Source organism: Adiantum capillus-veneris, chromosome 10, assembly GCF_014529385.1.
Source record: "Adiantum capillus-veneris isolate H3 chromosome 10, ASM1452938v2, whole genome shotgun sequence".
Taxonomy (NCBI): domain Eukaryota; kingdom Viridiplantae; phylum Streptophyta; class Polypodiopsida; order Polypodiales; family Pteridaceae; genus Adiantum; species Adiantum capillus-veneris.
The window spans coordinates 159443179-159458023 of NC_140940.1; the positions used below are offsets into that span (position 1 = coordinate 159443179).

General features: G+C 46.5%; 1 protein-coding gene across 1 annotated transcript in view; it reads left to right on the forward strand.

Moving 5' to 3' along the window:
- Positions 1–14845, forward strand: part of LOC147449954 (voltage-dependent chloride channel 1, chloroplastic-like) — a 127094-nt gene that overhangs the window by 81439 nt on the left and 30810 nt on the right. The window contains exon 3 of the mRNA XM_086522297.1: positions 4400–4606. Within this exon, the coding sequence (XP_086378423.1) occupies positions 4400–4606 (207 nt within the window). The remainder of the gene's footprint in view (positions 1–4399; positions 4607–14845) is intronic.

A 14845-nucleotide genomic window follows, 5' to 3' on the forward strand; every position in this document is an offset into this window, starting at 1 on the left:
AGATTGACGACCCAAATAACCCGGGAAGTCAGTCCCTTTATTTTGCTTTTTGTCGTGCATTTTGCTTTTGTTCTGCGCGTCAAAAAGCTGGCTAATCCGTGCATCAACCACCTCTTCCAATTCTTGCTCTGTAAACATCCTCGAAGTAGGAGGCTGTTTGAGTGCCGGTTTGAGGGGTGGCTCCGTGGTTTGCCGCCACTGTGAGTGCACCTCGTCGAAGGAGGTCTAGGTCAAAAATTTTGCCAATTTAGGGTCCTTTGCAAAATTTATCATCAACTTTGTCGCATCATCGACCAATTTCCGATGTTCCATCTCTTCAAGCTCCGCTTGAGTAGGCAGAGGCGGGTCATACTTGCGTGAATATTCTTCGTGATCTCTTCCCGCATCTCCGGATGCAGAGGAAGTCGACTATCCTTTGCTTGAATCCATAAGTGCCGCGTAAAAAGGATAGGATTTCCCGGTAGAAGAGAAATCGGCCGCGCTCTAATACCACTGTAACAGACTTGGACACTGCAAGTCAAGAATCTGCCGCGACACGACAAGAATTCACGTCAAAATAGTTCACAATTTGATTCGACACCGGCCTGGCGGAGTTCCGTGCCAAGAGGTATTGGCCTTAAAAGACTGGCGCCCCTTTCGGTATTTCTTTTTATATTAAATCTGTTGCACAAAGTACAAGGGAGTGGGTGGGTCTCACTCTCAGACTCTGCGTCCAGATGCTCTACAGAGTTGGAGCCCAAACCAAACTTATAAAGGTTTACAAGGGATGCCAAAAGCAGAGCCCCAAAAGCTGCCCATGAAAAGCATTCAAAAATAAAACAAATCCTCTCACAAGCCTTTTGGTAAATAAAGCAACTCAAAGATAAAGCAATTTGCCCCAAAAGCAGCCTTGCGTGGAATTTCCAGCATGCCTTGCGTAGAAAAAGCAGGCCTTACAGCTCCCGGGATTTACGCCGCAAAACGCGGAATTCCGTACAGCATGACACGTGTGCACTTGGTGTTTGTACACTGCTGCCACGTCACCCCTTTCTGCGGGAATTTCGGGAGTATCAGAGTGTGTGTGTGTGTGTGTGTGTGTGTACTGCTCGCTGCCATGTCACTAGTTTGTGACAAAACACACACACCCATGCAGTCCCGGAATCCTGCTGTATTGCTGACGTGGCATCACCATACGGACCCCCACGAATTGCGGCGGAAAAAGCGCTGGCTGTACGGAATTGCTGAAGTGGCAAGAGCTTGTGGTAGTTTTAGCTTTTGGCTATGCAAGTTCTTACGCCATGCTTGAGAGAGAGAGAGCTTTTGAATATCTGCTTTATTTTTTATGAAGCTTTTAATTTTCAGCTTTTGGGGCTCTACTTTCAGCATCCTTTGTAAACCTTTATAAGTGTGGGCAGGGCTCCCACTTCTGAGAGCATCTGGACGCAGAGTCTGAGAGTGAGACCCTCCCACTCCCTTGTACTTTGAGCAACATATTTAATACAAAAAGAAATACCGAAAGGGGCGCCAGTCTTTGGGGCCAATATCTCTTGGCATGGAACTCCGCCGGGCCGGTGTCGAATCTAATTGTGAACTGTTTTGAAGTGAATTCCTGTCGTGTCGCGGTTGATTCTTGACTTGGGAGTGTCCTAGTCTGTTACTGAGGCGTTTCCTGGTTCCAGCCATGTGGGGGTTTTTTCTTAATTTTGTCCGGATTGCCACTTGTTGGCCATTTTAGGTGGGTGCTCTATCTTTTACTTGGTTTTCCATTTATACCCACATTCATGGGTCCTGGGGTACTTGATGTGGGTTGGGCACGATTGTTAGACCCCTATAGAAGGAGTGCTCCCATTGTAGTATGATGATGTAGAGCAACCTTGTACTCTCTTGTGTTAGCAGAGTTTGCCTTCACAAGGCTTGTCCAAAGGGGGCTGATTGGTGTCTGCCATGATTTTTTTGGGAACCCTTATGTATCTGGGTTTTTCAGCTAGTAGACAACCGAGGAGTGTTGATCATTTTCATTATGAAGTTGTATGAGATCTACCTTTGTAGATTTGAACCGATTTCAGCTGGCGTGCCTGCCCTTGAAGAGGAATTTGGAGATTCCATTCAATAGGAGGTTGCTTGCAGCCTTGAAGCCCAGTTTCTACCTGTCAAAGCCCGGTTTCTACTTGTCTACGGAGGATTGCTTTGTGACCTTTTTGTATCTGACGATGGAGCCTTCACGTGGCAGCTATATAAACACGTTTGGAGTTTGACTAATTCTTGAGAGATTTTGAACCGCTTGGAGAATTTTTACAATAGGATGGCACCTGTGAGGAGAGTGCACTTGGAGGTTCAATTGCGGACTTTGGACCCTCAATAGTCAAAGTCCAAGAAGGATCCCGTTGAGAAGATGTAGCTAGTGATTCTTTGGGTAGGGAATCTGGATTTTGATCTCTTCAGAAGATATGGCTATAATCGTAATGATGCATTTGACTCCTGAGTACAATGCTTTCTATTCAGCCTTAATTACTTTAGGGAGGACCAGTGATTTGAGGCTGAATTTAGAGGGGGTGCAAAGGCCTTAACTGGACATTTGTCCAAGAAAGGAAAGTGGAGAAAAAAGCACAGAGGATACTTCTGATGCTGGTGAGAGATTCAAGAAGGAGGTGATATGTCATAAACGTGGAGAAAAGGGGCATATTTGGAGTATTTGCCCGAAGAAGGCAGATTTGGATTCGGAGTGTGATGAGGCAGCTCCTGCTGAATGTGTTCCAGCTTTTACTCACTTGGTTCACCTACTTTCATCTTCAGGACTCACAAAGACTTGCAGATGGATAGCACTCTTCAACTTCAACTCCAGTGACTCTTGTCAGATTTCTCTCATCAGTTGGAAGATCGATAGACGTAGTAATTGGATTGAATAAACTGGACATAGTAAAAGGAGTAGGAGGATAACGACCACCAAGAGAAGTATATGACTCCTCAGTAAGAAGAACCTGATGCACTGTTAAGAAAGATAGAAGGATCCGTAGTGAGAGGCACCAAAGACATTGCAATGGGGTTCTCCTTGCTAGACATGTTGGTGCAAAAAGGGAAGAGAGAGACAATCCGTAAGCAGACAGCAGAATCCGGCGGAAACATAAAGTGTGTAAGGGATGGAAATGTGTATATCGCAATGAGAGAGTCAGCGATGGTAGATCTGATGGGAGGCTGAAAATTCCGGCAAGAAAGCTGCTGCATAGGGTCGATTTGTACTAGCAGAAGCTTCTTGAACATCCAGATACAATACCATTGGGTGAGTGTTGCAGATCTGGGCTATAACACACCCTATAGGGGTTACTTTTGACTGGGAGAGGCTGCAAGAGTGCTCCAAACAAAAAACGCTAGGGCTGTAATGCGAAAACACTGCAGCAGAGCATAGTAGCATGGGACGCGTCCCGAAGAGCCAGAACGGGGAACGGGGATGGGGCTTAGAGGAGAATTTTGTTTCCACAAGTGGGGTTCTAAACAAGGGGGTGTCCCGGGATGCTGCTGGAATGAGGGGACCAGGAAGCCATGGGCGTGCCATGTGACTATGCAGCAGAGGCTGATCTGGGCCAGATTTTACACCTTTAGGGGTCGATCTGCAAGGGGCAAGAGGAGGGGCAGATCTGATGGCTCCCTCCAAAAATCAGCAAGAGGCCTAGAGTTTTTGTGGTGAAAAGTCTCCAAATGACCGCAAAAACACAGCTGCACAGTGGCTAAGAGAAAAATGCAGATTTGATGGAATTTCTGTGACAGAACTCCACAAAATACAACCTCGATAAAGAGGTCTGCAAGTATAGGTGAGATACCGTGAAGACGGTGTAAAAAGAAGGATTTTCGTGACAGAATCCCTTGAAAAGGAGGGCTGATGCAAAAACATGCAAATTGAAACAAGCTAACACGATAAAATATCTTGTAGAAGCCTCCAAAGGGCAGAAATAGGCCAAGGATTGTCAACTCATTGGTGAGTTACCAGTTTGGCTTTGGCTGGGCAAATGTTTTAGGCTGTGGGTGCTATGAAACAGCAGGAAGGTACAGGAGACTCGAGTAATTGAGGTTGATCTTTGATTTTCAGAGAGGATGTTTGTTTGAGGGACGTGCAGATATTTATTCAATGCAATCATGGTGATGAACATCAAGGGTAAGCCATAAGGGTGGTTAGTATTTGATTACATAGTCATGTTACGACCTACCATTACACAGCAAATAAAGGTTTGGAATCTTAACAAGACGGTGGCATCTAACAGGATATTTGTTGAGCATCTGCCTTGATATAGTTTTTAGTAATAAGGTTTGAGCTATATGGAATCGTTACACTTTCTGTTTGTGCATATCTTCTACTCAAGTTTTACCTGGCTAAGTTGTTTTTTGCATGCAAAAGTGTACTGTATTCACTTGTGTTTGTGTTTGATAGGAAGATCACATTCGACAATATGTTGCGAGTGTTAGTGTTTGCGAACGGCTCATTCGTACGCCAATCCCATTGTCATACACTCGACTAACCTCCAGATTTTTGGTCTTGTGGCACATCAGTCTTCCAATTGTTTTGTGGGATGCATGCGGTTGGCTTGCTGTACCTGCAACATTTTTCAGTGCAGCTACGCTTTTTTGTATCGAGGAGGTAATATCAGGCTTTTCTTTGTTACATTTCTTAAGATTCCAGATATGGTTCAGGTGGATGTATGTTTTCTTGTAATTGTTTTGAAGCTAATTGATTCGAGAGATGTCTTGGTGTCTTCTCAAAGACAAACATCAGAGCGAGTTTCAATTGACATGTTGTGTGTTGTTGGATATGCGGCTCTTTAGAGTCACTAGTGGTGGATTAGCTGTTTTAAAATCATGTTAAGGTGTTTCCCTTTGTTTAATATGTCATAGCCATATAGTGGTTATGTAATCACTTCCGGTGAATGATCTGACGGAAGACATGGAGAAACCACAATCTGCAAAGCTTGGGAACACTTAATTAATCAAACAACTTGAATAACTGAACTGAAACAGAGAGTGAAGGGAGAGAGATATGTTGGAATTGGATGCCCCCATACATAGTTGGTGGCCTTGAATTGATACTGTCCGCTCCCCCGTTGGGTATTTATTTTCCAATGGAACTCTTCTTGTACAAGGAGTCGGAGGGCTGAAATCCATTGGTGCTCATGCAATCACGTGGCGGCAATCTACAAACGATCTCTGTGCGCGCAAGGGAATTTAAAGCTAACTAGGGGCTGCGAGAATAGGGAGTGCCAAAAAAGCAAGGCTCCCAAAATCTGGTCCCTTCTCCCTCTTTTTGAGAAATCGTCCCAGAAAATGCAAAATTGCCCCCTTCATATTCATAAAAATATCAGCCGATTGGGGGTGTCAGCTTTTATTTATACTTCAGCAGAGAAAAGTTGCTGTTTTAATGATATCCAGTTTAGAGAGAGAAAGTCTCTGTTTTTAGACAAAAAATTCTGTCCAATTCTAGAGAGAGAAAATTGCAGGTTCTAGAAAGAGAATCGGGTTTTGAGAGAGCAACCTGGCAGATTCTAGAGAGAGAATTAGTGCGCGGCGTAGAGGATCCTGGCTTTGACAAAGAGATTGGCATGGACCATCTTTCTAGAGAGAGAGAGAGAGAGAGAGAGAGAGAGAGAGAGAGAGAGAGAGAGAGAGAGAGAGAGAGAGAGAGAGAGAGAGAGAGAGAGAGAGAGAGAGAGAGAGTCTGTGACTGGCCAAACGAACGTAGTGATCAGTTACGTCGATGACCTGGATGCAGAAACCCTAAGTGGAAATTGCAATCAAGTTTTCTTGTCGTAAAATACGAAAGGTTCGAAGACCTGATGCCATGCCTGCAAAACTGTTAGTTAGATAGAAAATCCACGATGAGACTTCAATGCGGGGCAGAGAGCATCAATGCAAGATGTGTTGTGCTTGGTAATGCTCTAGGATGCTTCTAGCAAATGCGGAGTGAGTGCTTCGTCCTACACACGATCATCTATGTGGAAGGCATCTCACCACGGGGCGGTAGGCGTTGGCTTTCACCCGAAATTCTTTACTTTAGACACACACACACAACACTTTGCAAAGGTAACCTGCAACGGGGAATAACACTTGAATGCACACACGGCTCGGAACCTAGAATGCTCCGAGCAGACGCCGACAAACTGTAGGCCCCAAAATTGGCGCCCCTTTCAGTATTTCTTTATTCTTTAATAGTGGGAATCAAACCTGTGATCTCCTACAAGCTGCCCCGCACAATCTAGGCTAAGAAACACCTGTTCTGGCCCGATTTCGGCAGCATAACTGTACTAGGACGCTTCACAGTCAGTATCCCCACGCAATAAGTGACTTTCCTGACACATACAGACACTTTGCAAAACCTGGCGAGAATCTGCAACACGCTGAATTCTCTGTTTTCTGCCCCGAAAATGCGCTAGTTCACCCGTACAACGGTCCCTTCGCGTCCCCGAACCTCCTGGGGGTATTAGGGTCCGTTTAGGGCCGAAACCCTAAACCTGCAAAAATACACAGCAGGCTGTAATTCCCTGTTTTGGGCTCCGTTTCGTGTGCCGGTCGCATCTGTAGCAAGACCTCGAGCTCCCGCACCTGTAGGGCTACTTGCCCTTTAAATTGGACGAGATTTTTGACGTGAAACCTCTCCGAATTCACCTGTACCTGCGGGTGAGTAGCCGCTAGCTAATCCAGTACCTGTGCAAGAGGCTCTTGCCTCGGCAATCGCGCATGAACCCACATAACTGTACATTGGTCAAATGAAAAGCCCACTAGTGGGGCATAACATACTGCTCGTAGGGGAGAGAGAGAGCAGTGCGTAGCATGCAGGGCATCACTCCTAGCACCGCACTGCACATAAGAGGGAAAGGAAGCACTCCATAGCTCTTAACCTGTGAGGACAGGTTCTCAATGAAGCATCCCCCCAGCATAAATCGAGCGCTTCCTCTGTTGCCCTTGACCTGTAATGCATCTGTGAACAAATAGATGCAAAAAGGAGAAGATTTCCATGGCTGCCAATCTGCGTATCGCTGAAAACGCAGCAAAACAGCCGTGTAAACACGCATCTGATGCCTTCCAATGCTGAAAATGAGCTCCTTGGTCCTAGGTAAAGTCATGGGAAGCTCAAAAATGGAGAGAAATGGCTGAAAATCACAATTATTAGCCTCCAAAACTGCTCCAAAAAGTCAGTTACGAGTTCTGCTCTCCCAGACTTGGTAAATTGACCAAGAAGTGCCACTTGGCACTCATGCATGCAATTTCCCCGCATTGGGCTTCCCGCTTAAAAATCTCTCAACTGGTGCATCACTTGACTTTGCAGCAGGGTTGTAACATGTTCTCGTAGTCATACCGAAGGTAATGACGCGAACACATTTCACGGCCCACAATAGCAGTTCCCTAGATTTTAGGAAATGATTCCGTTGGGCTCCGTGTGGTCATCTGACCATCTATCCTCATTGGGACCGCATCCAAAAGTGCAATGTGTCCCAACTGTCGGATACTTTCTGTTGGTAGTCCCACCTTGACTTTATGCCTTTATTGAGTTCACTTCCTAGTATCCACCAACTTGCTAAGTGCGACGGGGGGACCTAAATGATCTTGCTGTGAGCCTAGACATCCTCTTACTATTCGAATTCCAGTGCCGACCAACTTGCCGTCTGCGAGTGAAACTACTGTTCACATTGGCCATACAATGTCCGACCATTTGCAACTTCAAAAAGAGGGTCTCAAAAATTAAACAAAAATCATTGGAAAGAAACCAACAACTAAGGCTAGCAGTTGCCACGTCCTCGTGACATACCCCCCTCTTGAAATCGCAAACGTCCTCGATTGCATACCATAAATACATGCCATAGATGATCTTGTGTTGTTAGCACTCTTTTATCATAGCATGTATTCGCAAGAAAGACTTAATGAGACCTTCATACTTTTGTCAAATTGTATACTGCTATTGCACTGAATCCATGAGTACATTTGATGTGCTAGCTCTATCATTACCCCTCCTTTGCAGACATTGGGTTGGGGCATACATAGGCTGTAACCCAAAGGCCTCAAGGTAAAGCTGCAATACATTTAGTGACTCTGACTGTTCATGGCACATGCTCTTCCATCCACTTTGCATCCATAGGTAGATGGTTCTTGAACTTCACCAAATAGCATCTAGCAACTTCTCCCTTAACTCTTACCTGTGCAAGAGGCTCTTGCCTCTGCAAACGAGCATAATTCCACAACACTGTAGCGTACTACCCACAACCAAGTAAGCTCAAATTTCAAGATGATTTACCGATGCGTCAAAGAATCCAAGCAATCGCCTAAGAGAATCGGCAAGCAGCGTGTCACCTGGCAGACCCACATCACTCCCGTAGGAGATCTTGTGGCCAATCTACCATCGTGAGACCTCTCCCTATCTCATCTTGGTTCATACTTGCAAACCCTAAAATGGAGCAGAAAATCAGCCCTAATTTGACCACTTTTTGGCAGGACGAACATGCAGAATTTCCTCGTTGTCCTGTGAAGAGGAACCCTCTTCCATAATGCCCTTCCCTTTGTCGGCCATAGTGTAATCCCACGTTCCTGCACTCTGTCTTTACCCAAAACAACCGAGGCTCACTCTTTGAGGAAAAAGTGATTGATATCCCGGCAAACGGAACCTTGAAACCGGCCCGTGGTGGGGCGGTAGGCGTTGGCTTTCACCCGACATTCTTTACTGTAGACACACACACACAACACTTTGCAAACGTAACCTGCAACGGGGATTAACACTTGAATACACACACGGCTCGGAAGCTAGAATGCCCCGAGCAGACGCTGACAACCTGTAGGCACAAAAATTGGCGCCCCTTTCGGTATTTCTTTATTCTTTAACAGTGGGAATAAAACCTGTAATCTCCTACAAGCTGCCCCGCACAATCTAGGCTAGGAAACACCTGTTCTGGCCCGATTTCGGCAGCATAACTGTATTAGGACGCTTCACAGTCAGTATCCCCACGCAATAAGTGACTTTCCCGACGCATACGGACACTTTGCAAAACCTGGCGAGAATCGGCAGCATGCTGAATTCTCGTTTTTCTGCCCCGAAAATGCGCCACTTCACCCGTACAGGGGTCCCTTCGCGTCCCCGAACCTCCTGGGGGTATTAGGGTCCGTTTAGGGCCGAAACCCTAAACCTGCAAAAATACACAGCAGGCTGTAATTCCCTGTTTTGGGCTCCGTTTCGCGTGCCGGTCGCATCTGTAGCAAGACCTCGAGCTCCCGCACCTGTAGGGCTACTTGCCCTTTGAATTGGTTGAGATTTCTGACGTGAAACCTCTCCGAATTCACCTGTACCTGCGGGGGATTAGCTGCTAGCTAACCCAGTAGTTGTGCAAGAGGCTCTTGCCTCGGCAATCGCGCATGAATCCACATAACTGTACATTGGTCAAATGAAAAGCCCACTAGTGGGGCATAACATACTGCTCGTAGGGGAGAGAGAGAGCAGTGCGTAGCATGCAGGGCATCACTCCTGGCACCGTACTGTACATAAGAGGGAAAGGAAGCACTCCATAGCTCTTAACCTGTGACAGGTTCTCAATGAAGCATCCCCCCAGCATAAATCGAGCGCCCCCTCTGTTGCCTTGACCTGTAATGCATCTGTGAACAAATAGATGCAAAAAGGAGAAGATTTCCATGGCTGCCAATCTGCGTATCGCTGAAAACGCAGCAAAACAGCCGTGTAAACACGCATCGGATGCCTTCCAATGCTGAAAATGAGCTCCTTGGTCCTAGGTAAAGTCATGGGAAGCTAAAAAATGGAGAGAAATGGCTGAAAATCACAATTATCAGCCTCCAAAACTGCTCCAAAAAGTCAGTTACGAGTTCTGTTCTCCCAGACTTGGTAAATTGACCAAAAAGTGCCACTTGGCACTCATGCATGCAATTTCCCTGCATTGGGCTTCCCGCTTAAAAATCTCTCAACTGGTGCATCAATTGACTTTGCAGCAGAGTTGTAACATGTTCCCCTAGTCATAACGAAGGTAATGACGTGAACACATTTTACGGCCCAAAATAGCAGTTCCCTAAATTTTAGGAAATGATTCCTTTGGGCTCCGTGTGGTCATCTGACCATCTATCCTCATTGGGACCGCATCCAAAAGTGCAATGTGGCCCAAATGTCGGATACTTTCTGTTGGTAGTCCCACCTTGACTTTATGCCTTTATTGAGTTCACTTTCTAGTATCCACCAACTTGCTAAGTGCGACGGGGGGACCTAAATGGTCTTGCTCTGAGCCTAGACATCCTCTTACATCTAGGCGTGCCATGAACCATATTGAAGATCGCCATAGTCGCAAGAAGGCCTCGCGGCACTCCTGCATGGGGTTGGAGCTGCCTTGGGGTCTCTCAAACTGGCCCCTCAGTGTATAGATCGTCTCCAGTCAAATGTCATGGATAGTCTCCGCTAGTGGGACGGGCCAAGCCTCAAAGATACGGAAGCATCGGGCTCCCCAGATGAACCACATTGTCAAGCTGTAAATAAGCTCCCAACAACACTCTCTATCTCTGCTTCACTCTTGAGGGACAAGCTTTGTGGCGGGTTGGAGTGTAGGCCTTCTCTCTTGTAACACAATCATCATGCGAACAAAAACCATCTCAAAGCGAAGTGCTGGGCCTGTGAGTGTGGACTAAGCTGCAGCATTTCAAGTGTATTGACTGGCAGTAAAAAGTGCAGGCATCAGCCGAAGAATTTGAAGCCAAATTTGCTGTGCCATGGGGCAGTCCCACAGACAGTGACGCTGAGTCTCAGGTGGGTGGTCTTAGGGCGCATATACGGCCGAGAGGCCATTGTGCACCAACCAACTACTGCAGTAGCTCGATGTGCAACTAGCCACTAGAACATGGTGACTCTCCTCCGTTGTCTGCTGTCCCACAAGCACTCCCAAATATTTGCCAAGAACTCGGACTTGAGACCCTCCTCCTGCTAGTGAACCGCGTGCAGTGGGACGAGCCTCTCTCCGTGCTGTCAGTACGTGGCGACCCAGCCGAGCTGTCAACTGGAAGAAGGGGGTCCTTGTGTGATCGGCTGGAGGAAAGGGATCTCGCCAAAACCTCTCCCTCCGGTTCCATTGCACTCGCACCAAAGGGCGGCTTTCCCAAGCCCAGTGGGACGAGCCTCTCTCTGTGCTGTCAGTACGTGGCGACCCAGCCGAGCTGTCAACTGGAAGAAGGGGGTCCTTGTGTGATCGGCTGGAGGAAAGGGATCTCGCCAAAACCTCTCCCTCGGGTTCCATTGCACTCGCACCAAAGGGCGGTTTTCCCAAGCCCATAGCTGCCAATGTCCTGACTTAAGATTTGACGGGTTACGGTGTATGACACAAGTCCTCCCATTGATGCCCACAACTCGGATCCGCTGAAAGCAACACTTAGCATAGTTACCCAGAACTGGAAATCGGAACGGGGAATGGGGAACGACAACCGGTAGGAAATGCCATTCCCTGTTTCGAACACTCACGTCTGAAACATGGAACGGGAATTCGGAACGAGAAGCTAGGTTGGGAACGGGGAATGACGACTTGAAAATGGCCATTTCCTGTAACTATGACACTTAGCCACCTTTGGTGCCTCGGTAGTGACTCTATGGAGGCGATCCTCTCTCTGAACCTCAAAGAACTTGTAGTAACATGTGTCTAAGCAAGCCCTAGATGAAATGAGGAGCTCAAGTGGTGTGAAAGCCCTCATCTAGTAGGGAGTTACCGGCTCAAGAGGGCTGTGCCACTCTACAGGTATAGCCTCTACAATATCCAGAGACATGCTCTGCACCCCCCTCATGTCTTGTAGCTGAATGCTCTGGATCTCTATAGGAAGTACTGTAAACTGCAACCACTCCCCACAAGTGTGGGTTGGACCCTTTGCCATGGGACCCCAAGTGACATGAGGTGTAACCAACTTGGACACCCCAAGTCTAGATTCTACCGCGACACAACAGAGATTCACTCTAAAACAGTTCACAAAAAACGACACTGCCCGGCGTAGGTCCATGCCAAGAGGTATTGGCCCCAAAGACTGGCACCCCTTTCGGTATTTCTTTTTATATTAATCCGTGTTCAAAGTACAAGAGAGTAGGCAAGCGCTCACTCTCAGACTCTGCGTCCAATGCTTTGAGAAGTGAGGCCTAGCCCACTTATTTATAAGTACAAGGGATGCCCACAAGCAGAGCCCCAAAATCATTAACTTAAAAGCTTCTCTCTCAAAAGCATTAAGCTTCAAAAGCTGCAAGCAAAATCAGCTAGTGCAATTTACGCAGATCCATACGGAATGCCACGTCAGCAATGTCATCGCAATTTGCGGCGTCCGTACAACTGCCACGTGTCAGCGCGATTTCCGGTGCGTTTTTCGGGACTGTCCGTATAGTCAGCGTGTCGGCGCAATTCTGGGGTTCCTGTAGCTGCCACGTCATCAATTTGTGACATATCCCCCTCTTAAAGAATTGTAATCGCCCTCGATTACGCCTGCAAAACAAAGGCCATAAACTGTCTTAGTAGACACTGACTGTTTGTACCCGACGCACTAGACACAACGCATCTAGCACATGTACCAATCGACAGTCACATCATCGGACATCATTTGACATCACAAAACATCTCATGACAAATCACATTCAAATTCATTCCAAATCTCAGACCATGATTAATTGGGAACGTATTTAGTAATCGCATCTAGATCCAGTCAGGACCTCACAGATGCCCGATTAACTAATTCTTATTGCAATCATGTCTATTGAGATTTATGAGACTGAAATGCTGCAGTCATTTCGTCTTTCAGTTCTTGCACTCAAACAAGTCAAGTACAAATCAATCAGTTTCATTTTCGGGAATTCCAGTTCATAAATTCATATAGCAGAATACTGTCAGCCCAGCAGTATCCCTGAAACCCAAAGGGAGATCAATGACTCTATATAAAAAATCGGGGTAAATTGTTGACAAAGGAGCGGAGTGACTCCCCTCTTGTGCAAACCCGCTGCACTAGATTCACCCATGCTAAAATTGGGGCTCTATCGGAGTAGACTATGCTAAACCTATGTCACGTGACACATCCAACCCTATGTGTCCGTGGACAAGCTAGAGCACGACAAGGGTTCAGTCAGTCCAGTCAGTCTAGATTAGAAGTGATCTGGCACTTTTGTGAGTCTATCCGTAGACCGTGCATGCCTAGTCACTTAGTGTAGATGCATATCCTCTAGTTGCACATAGCATGATCATAAGCATTCCCATCAGAATCCATCAGAATCCTTCAAGGAATTTTCGAGTGCATTTAGCCTATTTTACCTTTTTTTTTTGACATTTTTCACTTATTATTTTTAAGTGATTTAAGTGACTCTTGTTGGAAAGTAGGTTGGGCAAATTGAGTAAGTTTGTATATAAGCAAACCTAAGCTAGCACTAAGTGGCAGAAGAGGAAGCAGGAGCCAAGCTCAACAGGCAACTTCTCAAGCGAGACCCTTGGTGGACTTTCCTCCAAGCAAAGACATCATCGCCAAAGACCACGTTCCCTAGCGTTTTTCTCATCAGCATCAGCTTGGCGTTTTCATCATGAGGATCATCGCCTAGCATCACAGATACAGAGCATTTGCGGAAGATCTTCACCGCAAGAAGTCCCAGCACCTAGCGTTTCTAGATTGCACCCCTAGCGTTTTTGGAGATTCTGGCGTTTGCAGTTTTCAGCCTTTACAACTTTCAGCCCTTGGTGACTTTCAGCAGTAGAAAGACCATCCGATTCAGCCCCAAGAACCTCAGTTTTCAGCCTACAGTAGATGCAGATTTTCAGCCATAAAGACCAGAAAATTCAGCGTTTTCCACAGCGTTTTCGGCAACAGCAGATTTCAGCCCATAGCGTTTTTGGGACAGCAGATAAAAGATTGCAGATTTCAGCCCTTAGGTCGATGTCGTCACCCCGTCGTCATGCCGAGATAGTCTAGACTTGGATCAGTCGCATGCATCATCATTGTACCAGTTTGTGCAATGAATAGTAGACCACTCTCGCCGACGAGAGTGGGGCCTTCGGAGGAGGGTTTTACAACGTCTTTGGTGTCGTATCTCTCTTCTCTCTCTATCTCTCAGTCTCATACACTTGCACGCACAGTGTCCATTCACTTTGTTTGTAATCATTGCACTCTCTCATTAAGAACGGAAGGCTCTACCTTCCATAAGAACAAAAGGAACCTTGAGCACAGTTCAGAGCACTCATCTTGAGCAAAGCGCAAACATTCATTCCGCTGCACCTTACAACCGAATGCTTCAAGGTAAAGTTCCAAAATTTGAGGAGTATCTGCTAGGTCCCCCTCCTCCATCCACTTTGCATCCAATGCAGGATAATTCTTGAATTTAACCAAGAACCGCCTAATCACTTTACCTTTAATCTTTCTATCTTTATGTGCCAATATTTGTTCTAGAACGAGTATCTCCTCGCTTTCCTCCGCTTCGGGTTGCACATCTGGCTCCCCATCATTGGGCACATCGCCTTTAAAAGTCGCTGGGAGAAAACACGAGAGAGAGAGAGAGAGAGAGAGAGAGAGAGAGAGAGAGAGAGAGAGAGAGAGAGAGAGAGAGAGAGAGAGAGAGAGAGATGGTGGAGAGAGAAAATGCTAGAGGGAGAAAGTGGTGCACACAACAAAACGCTAGCAGAGCTGGAAACGCTAGAGAGAGAGTGTGTGCCCAAATGCTGGATCTTTGCTCTGAACAACATGCCAAAAGTACAAGCGGGGGTTTGCATATATCAGGCGATTGGGAAATTGCCCTACCTGCGTGGAAAACCCCACAATTCTAAAAATGGTTAAAAATGCTAATAAACGTGACCTGGCACACATATTTAGCAGCACAACTGTAGAAGACTCGAGACTTTGACCCTGGGAA